At 35.6% G+C, this 19,810-nt stretch overlaps 1 protein-coding gene across 1 annotated transcript in view; it reads right to left on the reverse strand.

Moving 5' to 3' along the window:
- Positions 1-333: 333 nt before the first annotated feature.
- Positions 334-19,810, reverse strand: part of ppp1r14c (protein phosphatase 1, regulatory (inhibitor) subunit 14C) — a 20,639-nt gene continuing 1,162 nt past the window's right edge. The window contains exons 2-4 of the mRNA XM_048178440.1: positions 7,859-7,942; positions 4,569-4,601; positions 334-2,581 (exon numbers count right to left, since the gene is read on the reverse strand). Of these exons, the coding sequence (XP_048034397.1) occupies positions 2,507-2,581; positions 4,569-4,601; positions 7,859-7,942 (192 nt within the window). The 3' untranslated portion in view covers positions 334-2,506. The remainder of the gene's footprint in view (positions 2,582-4,568; positions 4,602-7,858; positions 7,943-19,810) is intronic.

Below are 19,810 nucleotides of genomic sequence, written 5' to 3' on the forward strand. Positions count from 1 at the left end.
CAGTTAAAAAAATGAGTAAAAAAAATCTATGGGGTATTTTGAGCTGAAACTTCACAGAAACATTCAGGGGACACCTTATAATATATATATATATATATATATATATATATATATATATATATATATCACATCTGTTCACATTATATATGGAGGATTTGTAAGAATACTGATATGGACCACAAGATGAGGATTTCAAGGATTAATGTGACGTTCAGTAATTAAATAAAAATTTGTGACTAACAGCCCAAAGCAGGCATGTTTTTCTCAGTGCACATCTACATGTTTGATACGTTGTGCATTTGTGTGAATAAAATGAAGCAACACTGAAGAATGTGTATTATAACAGTTCAGACATTTTGCCTTTATTGTAAGTAGAACAGCACAGAAGACCACACTTTACATATATTTAAAAAACGAAAAACAATTAAAAACACCCAAAACGCAGATATACAGTCATTAAAAATGAATAAAAAGTGAATTTAATATATTTAAAGAGTAATACTTGTAATAATGTATAAAAAGACAAATCATCGCTTTAATAAGCAATCCAAAATGTTCCTATCATGCCAATAAAACATGCATAAATAAAGCTTCCGCACACTCAAATACATTTTAGAACGAAACTTGATAAACTAAAATAAAGAGATCAGCCTAAACCCTGAATGTTCTTCTCAGAGAGAAGGGCCAAAGCATACTTGAAAACACACAAACTCTTTAAAATCCACAATGATACTAGATGCAGGCCGACAGAAACTGCGATATCATAAAAATAGAAGAGTCTTCCAGAGTATTAGAACAAGAGCGAATCTCTATTTATTTTTGCCCTTTCTCTCTCGGCCTGCAAAACGGATCATCCATCCACGCTGTAGAGGGTTAAAAGTTTAAACAGCACCATAGTTTTTCCCCTGGATTCCTTGTTATACAACCATCAAACACAGATTTTGACCCATGAGTATGACACCGATCGACATGAAGATTAAATGTTCTTTATAGCGAATATACATGTATCAATTTACACCCATAGCACTTTATAATACGCTAGTATTCCGCCATTTTACTGTATATTCTTTGGCAGCCTCCATGTGAAACCGTATGAGGATAAAGCCTAGATTTATGTGATTTCAGTAATGGCTTGAGTCGAACTAGATACCCCGTCCAGCTATCATTAGACTCGATCTTTAGATGAACACTAACCATCATCACAGTAAGTCTTTTGATAAGATCTACTGTCATGCAGCCCTTGTTGTCTTTTATAAGCATTCAAATCTCAGGCTATGTTCGTAATAGCATACTAGAATGCTATGCTCAGCTACTAATTCAGCAGTATGCTACATTGCATGAATGCATTTGCCAAAATATGCAGTGTATAGGTCAATGCAATGCACTCGACCCTCCATTTACAGGGTATTCAGTGTGTATACCGCATAATAAATAGTATTTAACTCCGAATATAGCCTTATTTCTTTACTTTCTGGCAGCACATCCTACCCAAAATCTTTGAACTTTTCACATACCGCAATCATACACACTTTACGAAAGTAGTTATTTTAGCCACAGACCTGTCAAAAAAAACATTCTTGAAAGATTATCATTATCAAAAAACAATTATGAAGGTAATATGACAGACTGATATGTATTCTGGCCAATTTTCTGACTTAAAACTGAATCAGTTAGTTCATGATTTTTGTCTTGTTTTCCAGCACAATATCTAAACATTCTTAAATCAAGATACATTTACTTGAGAAGCAAAATTACTTGAGATATAAAGTCTTGTTTTCTGAAAAAAATGTCAAAATTAAGTGAGTTTATGCTTAAAACGAGAAAAAATATCTGCCAGTGAGGTCAGAAAAAGTTTTCCCTTTGAATTAAGTTAGGATATTTGTTCTTGCTTCAAGCATAAATTCACTTAATTTTGATACATTTTTCAGTATACAAGACTTAATATAACAAAATGACTATGAAGGCCAATTTAACTGAACAGATATTGGTGAATATTGGCCATCACTCAGGACAGTGATTGGACAAAAACAAAAATCAGCAGGAAAGGCCAACAGGTGTTAAAAAGTCTGTTAATTAAGAAAAAAATGGTTGTGACTTTTAACAACATTGCTTAAAAGAAAAACACTATAAAATATAATTAATACGCTATATAAAATAGCTTCGTGGTTTCACACAAATAGCTGTAATACTGCACCAAACAGTGTAATATTGTGTTTGCCCTGTAAGACCCATTGAGATTTTGAGGGCAGGAACATCGGGCTGTCCCGATCGGCTGCTGAGATTGTGTCCCGGATGAACTTTGCACTCTTGGATTTATTGTGAGATCTACGTGAAATGGATCGCTCAACTTGGGTGTACTGAACAAAATTGGGATAATGAACTCTGGGCCAGAAAGGAATCCTGGGATATGGAGTCCTTGAGGGGCTGTGTGTTGACTCTAGGCTGAGTGATGGATTGTGGGACCTGTAGTCCAGGTAGCTGGATTGTCGTTGGCATTTTTGAGCACCTAAAAGCTTTTCTTCTGCGGAGCGCTGAGTTTTCTCATTCCTCTTATCCTGCCGAGGAGCTCACGCACAAAGTCCTGGTGTAGAGAGAAAGACAGAGAGAGTGAGACAGACTGTGCGTAGTAACATTCTTCCAGTCTCGTCTACTCATGTTTCCGCTTCATTCATTCACTGTGTAAAGCCCGTGGCTGTAGGTCAGCAACAATGCTGCAAGGTCATTGATTCACAAACTGTGTGCTCGGTTTTGACAGTGGTGCACTCAAACAAGCACGCGTGATAGTTTAAGGGTCTGTGATTAGATTAGAGAGGACTGTAAGAGAGAGTTTGCTTTTTATTTAATTATTAGAAATCTTACCAACCCCAGGCTGATGAACTGTAGTCTATATAGAAGAATTATGTAAAAAAATAAGAGTATGAATATACAGGGACTAAATAAATGTAAAATGTAAGTGTCCTCATCAAGTCATGAGTGTAAACATGAGTGTTCATATTAGACTAAAGGCATCTGTATGCGTGTGTGTGTGTGTGGGTCAGTGGGTTATTGTGTCTGCCGTCTTATACATTATGATTTTCATAGTGTTGGATGGATTCTTTGAGGACACGCATGTTTTCAGGTCAGTGCACACTCATATGACATCCACTAGCATGTCCTGAAGCAGTGTGTGTGTGTGTTTATTTGTAGTGACTGGAACAGCATGAATTAAAAGACAACATGCAGATGTTAGGCAGTATCAGGTTGTGAGGAATATCTGTTTCAAACACTCATTGGCTACAAAGGCAGCAAGGTGGCATCCTAATCAAAATACAACCTCATAAGTTAATGATTTAGATTTTTTTTTGTTTTGTCCAAAAAGGCAGCATTTCATGTATCCTTTTCAGATGATATACGCCGATCAGGTATAACATTATGACCACCTTCCTAATATTGTGTTGGTCCCCCCTTTTGCTGCACAAACAGCCCTGACCCGTCGAGGCATGGACTCCTCTAGACCCCTGAAGGTGTGCTGTGGTATCTGACACCAAGATGTTAGCAGCAGATCCTTTAAGTCATGTAAGTTGTGAGGTGGAGCCTCCATGGATCGGACTTGTTTGTTCAGCACATCCCACAGATGCTCGATTGGATTGAGATCTGGGGAATTCGGAGGCCAAATCAACACCTCAAACTCATTGTTGTGCTCCTGAAATCATTCCTGAACCATTTTTGCTTTGTGGCTGGAGCATTATCCTGCTGAAAGAGGCCACAGCCACCAGGGAATACCGTTTCCATGAAAGGGTGTACCTGGTCTGCAACAATGCTTAGGTAGGTGGTATGTGTTAAAGTATCATCCACATGGATGGCAGGACCCAAGGTTTCCCAGCAGAGCATTGCCCAAAGCATCACACTGCCTCCGCTGGCTTGCCTTCTTCCCACAGTGCATCCTGGTGCCATGTGTTCCCCAGGTAAGACCACCCAGCCATCCAGGGATCAGCATGGGCACCCAGACTGGTCTGCAGCTATGCAGCTCCATACACAACAAACTGTGATGCACTGTGTATTCTGACACCTTTCTATCAGAACCAGCATTAACTTCTTGAGCAGTTTGAGCTACAGAAGCTTGTTTGTTGAATCGGACCACAAGGGCCAGTCTTCACTCCCCACGTGCATCAATGAGTCTTGGCCGTCCATGACCCTGTCGCTGGTTCACCACTGTTCCTGCCTTTGAGCACTTTTGACAGATACTGACCACTGCAGACCGGGAACATCCCACAAGAGCTGCAGTTTTGGAGATGCTCTGACCCAGTCGTCTAGCCATCGCAATTTGGTCCTTGTCAAACTCGCTCAAATCCTTACGCTTGCCCATTTTTCCTGCTTCTAACACATCAACTTTGAGGACAAAATGTTCACTTGCTGCCTCATATAACCCACCCACTAACAGGTGCCGTGATGAAGAGATAATCTGTCAGTGGTCATAATGTTATGCCTGATCAGTGTATATCCTCCTTAAAATGATGTCTACGTAGGTAGCTCACTAGTTTTGGAACAGAGCTGTATGTTGGTGGCCTATATTTTACGTTATGACTTACATCAGTGGGCTTGTAGCAGTCTGACAGCGATTCCTGAGGGACAAAAAAAGGAAGATATCATCCTACTGAAACACACAACAACAACAACAACAACAACAACAACAACATCAGAAACCTACACATTTACAGACATAAAAGACAAAATACATTCACAACGTGAACGGACTTTGTTTTTGCATTACTGTGGTGGTAAAAACCCTCAAGGGGGTGCTAGAGTTTATTTTAATGTCTTTGTCAATAAAGCAGATGTTATTATTCAGATAGTATTTAAACATACTTTAAAGGACCTTGTTTAGTGTGTAATGTTGCTGTTTGAGCATGAAAAAGGTCTGCAGGGTTACAAAGCACAGAATCCCTCCAGCGGGAGTTATTCTCTATATCAGTGTCACTGTTTCTGAACTCCCTGAAACGCCTGATTGTAGTCTTGAGTTTTCTTCCGGTAACAAACATGTCACAATATTCCTCATTTAAATAATTCTCACCCAAGACATATGCAAATAAAGGGGCAGGGCCTGGTTGAGTTAGTTAGTAGTGTGTTGAAACTCGCGGTTATGGTGAGGGGCTGGACATTTCAAAAACATGCTCAACACACTGGTCCAGCCGACCAATCAGAGCACATTGTGCTTTTCGGAAGCATGTGCTTCATAGAGACAGGAACTAAACAGGGGTGCGTTTCCCAAAGCCAGCCAACTATGTTTGCAAGTTCTGTCATTACCAACACAGTTCAACAGAGCTTGCAACCATAGTTGGCTAATGATGCTTTTGGGAAACGCAGACCAGATCGTTACTGACAGACTGGAAAGAGAGGTGCTGCAACAATGCAAAATATGTAAAAAATTATTTGAATTATATGATAAACAATCAAGAATGACAACCTATTCCAGTTGAGTCCAAAAAACTAAATGAAGACTTTGTAAAAGGGCATATATGGCCTCTTGAACTATTTTATCTAATTACTCAACAAGATTCTCTTAACACCCTTTTCAGCGGTGCTGAGAATGCGAAATTTACATTGCGTTATGAACTGCATTCTGATAAATTTCAGAACATAAAGAAACTGAGCATAGCTAGAAGTGTTTGCATTCATGTGCAATGTTTTGGCATTAAACTCTAAATCCAGTCTTTAAAGGCCGTTTACACTACACCATTTTCAAATAAAAACAGAAAACTTACATGACAATGGCGTTCTGGGGGCCTGGAAACACTAACTTTTGAAAACGGGTTTCAAAATGCACGTTTTTGAAAATGATACCATTATAGTCTCTGTGTAAACTTCAAAAACACAAATTTGTGAAAACGGTGACGTCAGGTAATCATGGAGCATGACATGCAGGGAAAAAAAAAAAAAGAAAAGTAGGCTAAATCGTACACACGATTTACCATTTCGTTTGCCTTGATTTACTAAATCGTGCGCACAATTTACTAAAACGTGTTCACGATTTACTATTTCATTCCCTCGATTTACTAAAACGTGCACATGTATTACTATTTCGTTCCCTCGATTTGCTAAAAAGTGCACACGATTTACTATTTCGTTCCCTCGATTTACTAAAAAATGCGCACGATTTACTATTTCGTTCCCTCGATTTGCTAAAAAGTGCACACGATTTACTATTTCGTTCCTTCGATTTACTAAAAAGTGCGCACGATTTACTATTTCGCTCCCTCGATTTACTAAAAAGTGCGCACAATTCACTATTTCGTTCCCTCGATTTAATAAAAAGTGCGCACAATTTACTATTTTGTTCCCTGGATTTACTCAAAAGTGTGGACGATTTATTATTTTGTTCCCTCGATTTACTAAAAAGTGCACACGATTTACTATTTCGTTCCCTCGATTTACTAAAAAGTGCGCACAATTCACTATTTCGTTCCCTCGATTTAATAAAAAGTGCGCACAATTTACTATTTTGTTCCCTGGATTTACTCAAAAGTGTGGACGATTTATTATTTTGTTCCCTCGATTTACTAAAAAGTGCACACGATTTACTATTTCGTTCCTTCGATTTACTAAAAAGTGTGCACGATTTACTATTTCGCTCCCTCGATTTACTAAAAAGTGCGCACAATTCACTATTTCATTCCCTCGATTTAATAAAAAGTGCGCACAATTTACTATTTTGTTCCCTGGATTTACTCAAAAGTGTGGACGATTTATTATTTTGTTCCCTCGATTTACTAAAAAGTGCACACGATTTACTATTTCGTTCCCTCTATTTACTAAAAAGTGCGCATGATTTACTATTTCGTTCCCTCAATTTACTAAAAAGAGCGCACGATTTACTATTTCATTCCCTCGATTTACTAAAACGTGCTCACGATTTACTATTTCGTTCCCTTGATTTATTAAAAAGTGCGCATGGTTTACCATTTCGTTCCCTCAATTTACTAAAACGTGCTCACGATTTACTATTTCGTTCCCTCAATTTACTAAAACGTGCTCACGATTTACTATTTTGTTCCCTCAATTTACTAAAACGTGCTCACGATTTACTATTTCGTTCCCTCGATTTACTAAAAAATGCGCACGATTTACTATTTCGTTCCCTCGATTTGCTAAAAAGTGCACACGATTTACTATTTCGTTCCTTCGATTTACTAAAAAGTGCGCACGATTTACTATTTCGCTCCCTCGATTTACTAAAAAGTGCACACAATTCACTATTTCGTTCCCTCGATTTAATAAAAAGTGCGCACAATTTACTATTTTGTTCCCTGGATTTACTCAAAAGTGTGGACGATTTATTATTTTGTTCCCTCGATTTACTAAAAAGTGCACACGATTTACTATTTCGTTCCCTCAATTTACTAAAATGTACTCACGATTTACTACTTCGTTCCCTCGATTTACTAAAAAATGCACATGATTTACTATTTTGTTCCCTCGATTTGCTAAAACGTGCAGACGATTTATTATTTTGTTCCCTCAATTTATAAATCATGCACTATTTAGTAAATTGAGGGAACGAATTAGTAAGTCGTGTGCACAATTTAATTTTTTTTCTTGCATGTCATGTGCGGGGCTCCGTACGTATTACATGTTCAGTCTATAGGCGTACAGTGTTTCTTTACAAAGTGACATCGTCATCTACTGGCCTGGCAGGAGAATACAGTGTTTTTAGTCATTTTCGTGGATCCCTGTGAATGGGGATCAATTTGACAACGTTGTCTTCTGTACATGAAAACGCAAAGGTAAAAACGTTTCAGTTTTTAGTACATTGTTGTCGTGTAAACATATCCTAAAAGGAAAACACATTCTTTTACAAACACATGTTCACACAGGAGTTTACCTGTAGTTTTACGGCTCTCTCATCTTCACTGTTCACCTCCAGGAGATCATCAATGTCTATCTCCACTTCTGGCATTTCCTCTTCCTGTACAAACAGAGATCACACATAGTAGGTGACGTTAGTGGAACACATCCCACAGTGTGAAAATCACAAAAGAGATCTCTTTTGTATGGAAGCTTGTTTCCGGCACTGAATAAAAATAGAAAAGGTAATTGCAACTTTTTATATCACAATTCTGACTTTTTTTCCCCCTCACAATTATGTGATATAAACTCACAATTGCGTTTTATAAAGTCAGAATTGTGAGTTATAAAGTTGTGTGATATAAACTCGCAATTGCGAGGGAAAAAGTCAGAATTATGAGAAAAAAAAAGTCAGAATTGTGAATTTTTATTCTGCAATTGTGAGTTAATAACTCGCAATTCTGGGAAAAGAAGTCAGAATTTTGAGATAAAAAGTCGCAATGACCTTTTTTATTTAGTGGCGGAAACAAGCTTCTATACTTTTGTGCCTGTTTTTACAAGTTTTACTGAAACATCTGCAAACATCTGATACTTAAATGAAACCACCAAGAAACCTCCAAGCAATTGATTTTCCCTCTGGGTCCTGTTCTTCATTAGTGCAGAATTTCTTACAGATTGGATGGATGTGGTCTAGATAAAATCTGCAGCCAAGAAATTGTGAATTATATGTTCATCAGGGCCATTTAGGAAGCGAGAACATCAGGAAACACTCCAGTCACGAGCTGAGGTTAATCTGAAGGATCATTAAGCAGAACGCTGTGATGACAGACAGAACCACACAGACACCATGAGATGAGGGCTATAAATACACTCCCCTGTTTAAAGGTGAGGAAGAGAGGGAACTATTTTCCATGTGGCAATCGCGTTTGCTCGTTTGGCAAATGGGAGAGATGGAAGAATACACATCATCATTATGAAACAGCATTTGTCATTTCTGTCTGTGAGCGCCAGGGTTTGTGAGTGTTACAGTTAATGCTGCATTTGCTTGACAGATCCAAGGACAAATCCAGGATTCACTGTCCAAATTTACTCCACTTCATCAAATGTGCATGAATGGATTTTCACATGATGTATGATTTCGTTCAAAGTTTTTTCATACTCGTTAGTGCAATGGCAGTGCTTTACTTTCAATTAAAATTAGTTTTTGTTCAGACAATTACTATTGGGTTTAAGAAAGTGTTGGTGGTTGAATGGAAAATTCACTTTATGGTTCATAATGAGAGGAAAAAATTGACAAATGATGCATTTAGAATAGTTTGTATACTTTTAAAAGTGAGATTTCATCAAAAAATATGAGTAATATTACATGTTTCTGTATCTCTAGCGTTTCTAAAGAGATCTCAATATGAAATTGAACATTTCTCATCAGCTTCTGCATAGACCAAATTATCTTAGCTGTGCTAGTATCCACACAAAGGTGGATAGTGTGAGTTCATGTAAATCTACAGTGGGATAACATTTTCAGAACTATTATGACACACTTTTACGTTTAAAGACAAATACAAATGGATGTAGATCAATATTAAAACTATAAATCTACAGAAACAGACACACATATGCACAATAAATGAGGCCTTTGACAAATCAGCCTTTTAGAGCACCAACATTGCTTCTTATTAGATCGGTTTGTTAAAATAATGATCCAATCAGTATACTGGCTGTTGTCAGATTAGCTCATACATCATGCGCTTACACATTCACCATTACAAGGACTATTATTTTAGATCTTTGTATGTGTGTTTTCATTCCTGGGTGTATTAGAAAGGGAAAATGGTGAAGAAGACAATGCCAGCCACAAAGGCTAAACCAGATAAAGCCAAACCATTAGCAGATCAGTCAAGCTAGCCGCCAAGACATGGCCAATCAATCACAGACTGATCTGACATCAGTCAAGATAACCGGACACAGATGCCATCAGCCACCTCAAACCATCATTTCATTAGCTATCGTCACACTGATTCACCAAAGAGAAAGTCTTAGCAACATCATTAGCCACCTGGCAACTACTCACATTTTCTTCTGATCAACTAACCAAATAAATAAGTAAGATAAATAAATAAATTAAATAAATATAAAATTGATCAATAAATTACAGATCAATACTATATATATATATCTTTTATTTTATAATTTATTATATATATATATATATATATATATATATATATATATATATATATATATATATATATATATATATATATATATATATATAAATATATAGGATTGTGGTGATCTGTATTGAATGAAACAATTTTATTTCCTATTTTGAAATTATTTATTAAATTTTCATATTTCAATTTCATATATATATATATATATATATATATAATATTATATTATATTATATACACACACACACACACATATAAAAATATCTAAATTATATATATACATATATATATATACATTATATATATATATATATATATATATATATATATATATATATATATATATATATATATATATATATATATATATATATATATTTTAGATATTTTTATATATGTGTGTGTGTGTGTGTATATAATATAATATTATATATATATATATATATATATATATATATTTGTTATTAATTAAAATATATATGTAGGATAATATTAATCTCTATTTCATTGAACATTGAATTATTTATTTAAAGGTGCCCTAGATTATGTTTTTAAAAGATGTAATATAAGTCTAAGGTGTCCCCTGAATGTGTCTGAAGTTTCAGCTCAAAATACCCCATAGATTTTTTTTAGTTCATTTTTTTAACTGCCTATTTTGGGGCATCATTAACTATGCACCGATTCAGCGCGCGGCCCCTTTAAATCTCTCGCTCCCTGCCTTCCCGAGCTCTCGAGTATAAGTGCAGTTATACAGTGCATAAAAAAAGTTTACACAGCTAATATAACCCTCAAATGGATCTTTACAAGATGTTCATCATTCATGCTGCATGCATGGATCGGATCATGTGAGTATAGTATTTATTTGGATGTTTACATTTGATTCTGAATGAGTTTGATAGTGCTCTGTGGCTAAAGCTAACATTACACACTGTTGGAGAGATTTATAAAGAATGAAGTTGTGTTTATGAATTATACAGACTGCAAGTGTTTAAAAATGAAAATAGCGATGGCTCTCTTATCTCCGTGAATACAGTAAGAAACGATGGTAACTTTAACCACATTTAACAGTACATTAGCAACATGCTAACGAAACATTTAGAAAGGCAATTTACAAATATCACTAAAAATATCATGATATCATGGATCATGTCAGTTATTATTGCTCCATCTGCTATTTTTCACTATTGTCCTTGCTTGCTTACCTAGTCTGATGATTCAGCTGTGCACAGATCCAGATGTTAATACTGGCTGCCCTTGTGTAATGCCTTGAACATGGGCTGGCATATGCAAATATTGGGGGCGTACATATTAATAATCCCGACTGTTACGTAACAGTCGGTGTTGAGATTCGCCTGTTCTTCAGAGGTCTTTTAAACAAATGAGATTTATATAAGGAGGAGGAAACAATGGAGTTTGAAACTCAGTGTATGTCATTTCCATGTACTGAACTCTTGTTATTCAACTATGTCGAGGTAAATTCAATTTTTGATTCTAGGGCACCTTTAAAAATGATTATTAGATATTAAAAATAAAAATCTATCTACATATTTCAGTAGTTTTATAAAGACTTCTTGTCATTTTCATAATTGCTTTGAGCAATCATTAATGGCCACTACAATATGAAGTATTTTTCATTCCAGCTGTGCAAATGTGCTTGCATAATGAATGTCCATTGTGAATGCAAAGCCCTGCAGGTGGATTCTGGGTACTGAATGTGTGTGCCGTCAGGCCAGAGAGCAGAAAGAGTTCTTCCAGTCTGCAGAACCAGCATAGACACCTTCACTTGACCTATTTGTGCACGGTGCCTGATCGCAGTCGACTGGTGTCTCATCTGCTAACACAAAGCAGAGGGAAGCGATCTCTCTCCCTCTCGGAGCAGACAGGTCAGATCACTGAGGATTTCTATCAGAATAGCAAAGAGGCGTTAGTGTGAGAGAGGTCTTGCAGGAAAGTGTGAAATGTACACAGAAACGCCGACAGCGATGCTCAGAAATCACACACACAAACTCCCACACGATTTGTGCACCAACATAAACAAGCAGATTGTACTGTACCACGCACATATGTGCTCATATAATACCATGCGCATGCATATTCTGTGTGTCACGGATGATTTATGATCAAGGTCCTTCAGCTGGCTGAATAAAGATGATAAAATTGCTCTCTACAATGAACCCATTTTTTGAAGGGGCATCAGCGGCATTTGTGATTTTATTAGTGTAACTGTTAAGAAAAGACATGATCAAAAACAAAAAGACGTTTGTCTAGGTCATACAGTTTTTTGATTAGTAAAGGGACCAGAGGGACCAAGTAGTTTTTAATGAACTATTTTTTTTTTTACAAGAATTATCTTCTGCTCACCAAAGCTATATTTATTTGACCAAAAATGCAGTAAAAACAGTAATATTGTGAAATATTATTACAATTTAAAATAACTGATTTTCTATTTGAATATATTTTAAAATGTAATTTTTTTTCTGTGATGCAAAGCTGAATTTTCAGCATCATTACTCCAGTCTTCTGCACTGTAAAAAAAGAATTGTTGGTTTAACTTAAATTAAGTTACCTGGTTGCCTTAAAATTGAGTTAATACAATGAGTTAATACAAAAAAAAATTAAAAGTTAATACAATGAAGGCGATTGGATTAATCAACAGATACTCAAAATATTATGTTATCTGAACCACATTAATTATCTAAGTTGATTTAACAAAAAAAAAAAATGTTGCGATGACAAAATAATGAAAATAATTTTTTTAGAATGATTTCTGAAGGACCATGTGACACTGAAGACTGGATATATATATATATATATATATATATATATATATATATATATATATATATATATATATATATATATATATATATATATATATATATATATATATATATATATATATATATATATATATATATATATATATATACACACACATACACACACACACACACACACACTTATAAACACTTTTTTACATAAACTAATAATGCTTCTTAATGATCAACATTACAAATAATCTTTTGGTATTTGCATTGAAAATTATCTTGTTTCTAAAAGGCATGATGCTTCTGCTACAAGGTCAGACGAAGATTAAAATCCAAGATAAACAATCAAATTCAGACAAGATCATTTCTAATACAAAACACAAACACTCTGAATCAATACAAACAGTCGAAGTGAAATGAAACGCAGTGGCCATGATATCAGACAGACAGAGCCCTGAAGCGTTGAACATCAAAGACAAACCCCTTCCCCCTCGCTGAAGAGGAAGACAGCGGAGAGGGGGGTTGTGGGTATCTTTTGCAGACAGGGGGATATTAGCAGAACCCCACTGGGCTGAATGTAGAGGACATAGATCTCTGCAACTCTCTTATGCTGTGCTGTGTGTCAGTATACAGAGAGAGTGGTTTTTGCTGCCATTCTCAGAAAATGGTGCAATTTGAGTGCCGTCTTTATGACTCAGTACTGATATAATTAACAGGAGACTGAATTTAGTCACAGAATTTAGTGCAAAATGCATTTTCAAATAAAACCTTTTTTTTCATTGCAATATTCATGTCCCTTTATATAGGGAAACTTCACAGACACATTCTGGGGACATCGGAGACTTATATTACATCTTATAAAAGGGGCATTATAGGTCTCCTTTAAGTATAATCGAAGTCAGAGTTGAAATAATAACCAAGTCTTGATACTTTGCAAGGATTTAAACAAATATTTAGGATTGGGAGGCCCGTTCACACCAAGAATGATAACTATAACCATAACTATATTAGAATCCACACCAATGATCAATATTGTTCTGTTTACACTGCGGTTTTGTCATCTGTCACTTTAAATGCTAAAGCTTTTTAAAGCAGGATGCATTCTGATTGGCTGTCAATGTTTTATATGTTCATCATTTAGGAAAAATCTTTGTAAAAGTGATTAAAACAATATTGTTTCTCAGTTATATTTTTGGTGTGGCTATTCTTTTAAATTTAGAACAATTTTGAAAGCTTCATCTTTAAGGCCAAAATATACTTCACTTTTTACACATACGTGAGGGTCAGCATACAAATTTCATCATCAGTAGTACGCACTGACTATACGCACATGGCCGAATTTTGGTAACCGCACATACTTTGTATGTGCAGGTCGCACATGTGCATTTTATTTATTTGCAGTAATTAGTTTATCCACAAGGTAGTCAAAGAAAACCTGCATAAACAGAACAGAGCGGAACGCATGCAAGCTACAGTGTAGATAGAGGCGTACAGTATATAGATGAGAGATTGTGCGAAGAGGTTAGAAAGTACCCTAATTTGTACAATTCTAGCATGAAAGAATACAAAGACATGGGTTGTAACTCGTGGTGAGAGATTGTTTAAAATTGCGCATGCGTTGAAGCCTGTGTATGTGTACGAGTCAAGTGAAGTATACTTTGCAAGGCTGTGCGTTCAACTGTGCGTACACGTCAAAAAAAAAAATCAAGTATACTTTCTGCTTTATAGTTATTATTGGTAAAAAAAAATTAAAAATCAGCCATAAAAAAATGAAAATGCATGTTTATTGAGCACTAATCTGAATATTTTAGCACATATTTTAGTGAATATTTTAGTACAGCAGTGTTACTGAATTCACTTTCACATCCTATTAGAGCACTATTCATCCTTGATCACACAGAGAGAATCTGCATGCTTGCAAACCACTGCACTGTGCCCAAAATAGACAGAATCCTCTGCAGAAAACAGCTTAGGCAGCAGTTTGTGACCGTCATTGATTTGAGGACTCAGTTAGACAGAGGACTTCATCATTAGCTCGCACGTATACCACCTCATCTTTGCGTTCAATACGCTAATGAACTCCAGATGGACCTGTTTTACTAAGACAAAGCCCATCAGAGCTCTGACACACATGTACATGCAAATTGCAACAAGAAACGTCCTACATTTGCTCTTTGTAAGCCTTGTAAGCACAGATGAGGTGCTGAGAATGCAGAGAAGCTGTCGAAATGAACACACTCATACACACACACACGCACTTTTAGTGTTTCTCAGAGCGTTTGTGTGTGCATGAGATAACATGCTGTTTTACTGGAGGCATAAATTGATTCAATTCCCAATCTAAAATCGTATACTTTTAAACCATTGAATTGCCTATTTTTCCTTCGTTTTATCGTCCACTAAACGTATCCTATTCTAATTCTATTATATTCTTCCATCCATCTCTTCCTTTCCATTACTTTCCTCTCATCTTCTGTTCTAATTTCTGCTCTAATTCCTTTCCCCCAATCCTCTTCTTCCAGAAGTCACAGAAATTAACCTCCGAAAATCCTGATTATGTTCCACCATTTTTTCTTGCTCATCCTTTTTCTCGCTTTCGCTCTGTTGGATACACTCACTCACTATATGACCACCAAATTCATCTAATCCACTCTGTGCTGTCAATCATTCTGATCGGACGGGGTCGGAGTTCAGCTCTGTGACTGAAAGCCTGTGATATCATAGTCAAGTGATGCTATAAAGCGAGAGATCTGACGCTGTGCCAGTTTAAGAGAATCACAGGCTCAAATATTTGGTGAATGCAATGCAAGCACTGTGAATACTTAAAGCATTCTTGAATTGTACTCAAGGGGGTGATAGAGCAGCCTTCAAATGGTTACATTATTAAAGGGGACCTATTATGCCCCGTTTCACAAGTCTCTGGTGTCCCCAGAATGTATCTGTGAAGTTTCAGCTCAAAATACCCCACAGATCATTTATTATATCAATATTATATTGATATATTGATTTATTATATATTGTCAAATTTGCCCCTATTTGGGTGTGAATAAAAACACGCCGTTTTTGTGTGTGTCCCTTTAAATGCAAATGAGCTGCTGCTCCCGCCCCCTTTCCAGAAGAGGGCGGAGCTTTAACAGCTCAACAACAACAAAGCTGGAGAATCTCACGCAGCCAAAATGAGGATTGTCAGTAACGGTGTTCAGCCTTACATTGTTCAAACCGGAGTCGACACTGATAGAGAGACTCAGGAGGAAGTTACAACTTTTAGAATGAAACTGGACGTATATATCTCCCTTTGCATTGAACTTTGCAGATGTTGTTTATGCTCAAACAGCAACATTACACACTAACTAAAGTTAAAAAAATGAAATCATAATCAAGGACCCAAATGTTTTTGTTCAGGTAGTAAACTAAGTTTATATTAACAGCAAGCTGTCTCCTATTAAAGTAGAACATTGACTCTAGAATACAGTTTATGCTAATGCATGCTATAGTTCCTCTTGCAGCTGAAAAGGTCTGGCTGAATAAATGCTAAAAATTCAATGCATGCTTGCATTGCGTCATGAATTATACGTTGACATATTTGGGAATGCAACAATGCATGCAATCAAGCCTGCATTGCTAGAAGCATTTGCAAAACTAGAAACATGTAAATTCATGTACAAGGATAAGTTTCAGACCTCGGGGTTTGGTTGGAAATAGTTGAATTCTGTCAAACTGTCAGCAAGTAATCCCATACTGACCTACTCTTCCTTAAGTAGGTCTGTCTAAGGTGTCACCACCTTACAGTAACCCTAACGGCCATACTGCACAATGGAGATGTTGTTAGTGAGTTGCACGCAAATCCAGTCAGCTAAACCTGCTAAACACTTTCCCTTAAAGGATTAGTTCACTCCAGAATTAAAATTTCCTGATCGTTTACTCACCCCCATGTCATCCAAGATGTTTGTGTCTTTCTTTCTTCAGTCGAAAAGAAATTATGGTTTTTGAGGAAAACATTGCAGAATTTTCTCCATATAGTGGACTTCAACGGGGACCAACAGGTTGAAGGTCCAAATGTCAGTTTCAGTGCAGCTTCAAATAGCTCTACATGATCCCAGATGAGGAATAAGGGTCTTATCTAGTGAAACGATTGGTCATTTTCTAAAAAAAATAAAAAAATGTATATACTTTTTAATCACAAATGCCCATCTTGCATGACTTCACGCATTACGTAATCACATTTGGAAATGTCACACGCAAGTACTGATCCAGTGTATACAAAGCGAACATGCAATGACTAAGTCAAATGGCCTTTACAAAAAAAAGGTAAAACAACGATGTCAGACATCGCAGAGCTAATGTTCAAGACGAGCATTTGTGGTTAAAAAGTATATATATATTTTTATTTTTTTAGAAAATAACCGATCGTTTCGCTAGAGAAGACCCTTATTCCTCGTCTAGGATCATGTAGAGCTCTTTGAAGCTGCATTGAAACTTTAATTTGGACCTTCAACCTGTTGATCCCCACTGAAGTCCACTATATGGAGAAAAATCCTGGAATGTTTCCATCAAAAACCTTAATTTCTTTTCGACTGAAGAAAGAAAGACATAAACACCTTGGATGGGGACATGGGGGTGAGTAAATTACTTTTGTTTACATCAAGTCTATTGCCTTTCATTGTAACCTGCTGTTAATGGGTGGCCAGACATTGAGCTGTGGTTATTGACTATGTGTGACTTCCTTCTCTTGTTTATAGTGTAAATGTGACAGGCCATTAAATTACACCTGAGTAAACACCTATTTATCAGCTCACATGCTTAATCTGATTGGATGCTTGATCTTGTAACAGCGTCCTATTTGATGTTGACCACAAATAAAATGCACCACAAATGTTATGTATAAAATCAAAACATGGCACACTTGTGAATATAACTCACATGCCAATGCACACAAGCTGATGCAACTGGAAACCAACAACATCCTCTTCTAAAGCTCTCTATTTTAAACACATGATTGCCGGGGAACTGCTGCCATCAGATGTTCAACTCTAAAGACCCACAAGAGGATGCTGGGATTGTGTCTAGAGACCATGTTAAAGGTTAATTTACCATATGCTCACGTCTGCTTACTTTGAAGAAGATATATGGGTCATTGACGAATAAGGTTTTTAAGTGTAAAAAAAACATAATGGAGATCTAATTAATTTTGAAGTTTTGTTAAGTGTTAACAAAGAGATTATGTGGTTCTTATAATCAATTAACACTGATTTTGTCATTTTTCACAAGATGGACAAAATTTGTCACCAAAAAAGTCATTCGGTTTAACCCAAATTTCGGTTTTACCGAATGACACTTTTGGTTATACCAAATGACGATATTTTCAAACAGTGCTAACAGGCTGATATCTAGCTAGCTAACAAAAGGACAATATTTTTTTTTAATATTTAGTACAAGTTATTAAAATAATACAACATTTTCCATGTTTTATAGCGGTTGCACCGAATGACCTGATGTTTCGGGACATGTGTATAAGGAAGTGAAAACATGAATTTTTTAAATAGTTAAGAGAGAGTTAGTTACTTTGCTTCACGATCATGTGGTCCTGTGCAGGTGTCTGAATGATGTCACATCCTGTCACATGATATTGAACGCATAACTCGATCCAAAATGATCCCTTTATATTGGTTACTCCGAATGACATCAATGAAATTCATTTTTCCGGACATTCCCATAACAAAGCAACAACTTCTACACATAATTTTAATTTAATGTTGATATATGATGTTATAAAATCATCATGCCTGAATAAAAATATATATACATTTATTACATTTTAAGATATTTTAATCACAAATGAAATGGCTGTATTATACGGAAGAGGATTAGGGCCAAGCAATAATAAAAAAATAAAACCATCTCGAGATTAAAGTTGTTAAATTTAGAGAAAAAAGTCTAAATAAAATGTTGAGAATAAACTCATTAAATTACGAGAAAAAACTCGTTAAATTTCGAGAAAAAAGTCAAAATAAAATGTTGAGAATAAACTCATTAAATTATGAGAAAAAAGTTGTTAGATTATGAGAACAAATTCATTAAATTATGAGAAAAAAAGTCGTTAAATTTAGAGAAAAAAAGTTGAGATAAAATGTTGAGAATAAAGTCATTAAATTATGAGAAAAATGTCGTTAAATTACAAGAACAAATTCGTTAAATAACAACAAAATTTTATCTCAACTTTTTTTCTCGAAATTTAACGACTTTTTTCTCATAATTTAATGAGTTTATTCTCAACATTTTATCTCGACCTTTTTCTCGAAATTTAACAACTTTAATCTCGAGATGGTTTTATTTTTTTATTATTGCTTGGCCCTAATCCTCTCCCGTAATATTAACCTTTAGACAGTTAAACCAAATGACCTTTTGACACTTCAAAATCTTTAAAATACATTTATATGTAGCAAAATATAATTAAAACTTTTGGATTCAATAAAAGAGATCTAGTTGTACTACCTTACATACTTTAGATGTCATATCTTTGTTTTTTTTAATTATTATTAAGACCTTTGGACAAAAAAATGACCCGTCACGTCATTGACCCATATGCAAAAAACAACATGGCATTACATTACCCTAAAATCAACTGTGATATATATATATACACTAAACCCAATAAATACAGAAATGCATGTTTTTAAAAGAAAACATTTCCATACAACTATAATAGGTATTTGAATCTATTTTTGCATCTGACAGTGTTGAGAAAAACACATTTTTGAATAAAAGACATTTTTTCTGTTTTTTTCTGACATTTTTTCTGCCCGTTTTGCTCAAGAATCTGTGCTCATTTAAATATCAATTTCCTTATTTTCACTCAGAGTTTGGAAAACTCACAGAATCCTTTTAACGGGGTCGACGTTATTCTGCCTCACAAGTCAAACTAGCTGTTTCTCTCTTTCTTGTCTCTCTGGGGCCAACACAGCATCAGCAGAAAAAAAGCAAGCAGCCGCAGAACAGAAACAGCGAGGGAGATAGATAGAGAGAACAAAAGAGGATAAGAGCAATAAG

The sequence above is a fragment of the Megalobrama amblycephala genome, linkage group LG24 (assembly GCF_018812025.1).
Source record: "Megalobrama amblycephala isolate DHTTF-2021 linkage group LG24, ASM1881202v1, whole genome shotgun sequence".
Taxonomy (NCBI): domain Eukaryota; kingdom Metazoa; phylum Chordata; class Actinopteri; order Cypriniformes; family Xenocyprididae; genus Megalobrama; species Megalobrama amblycephala.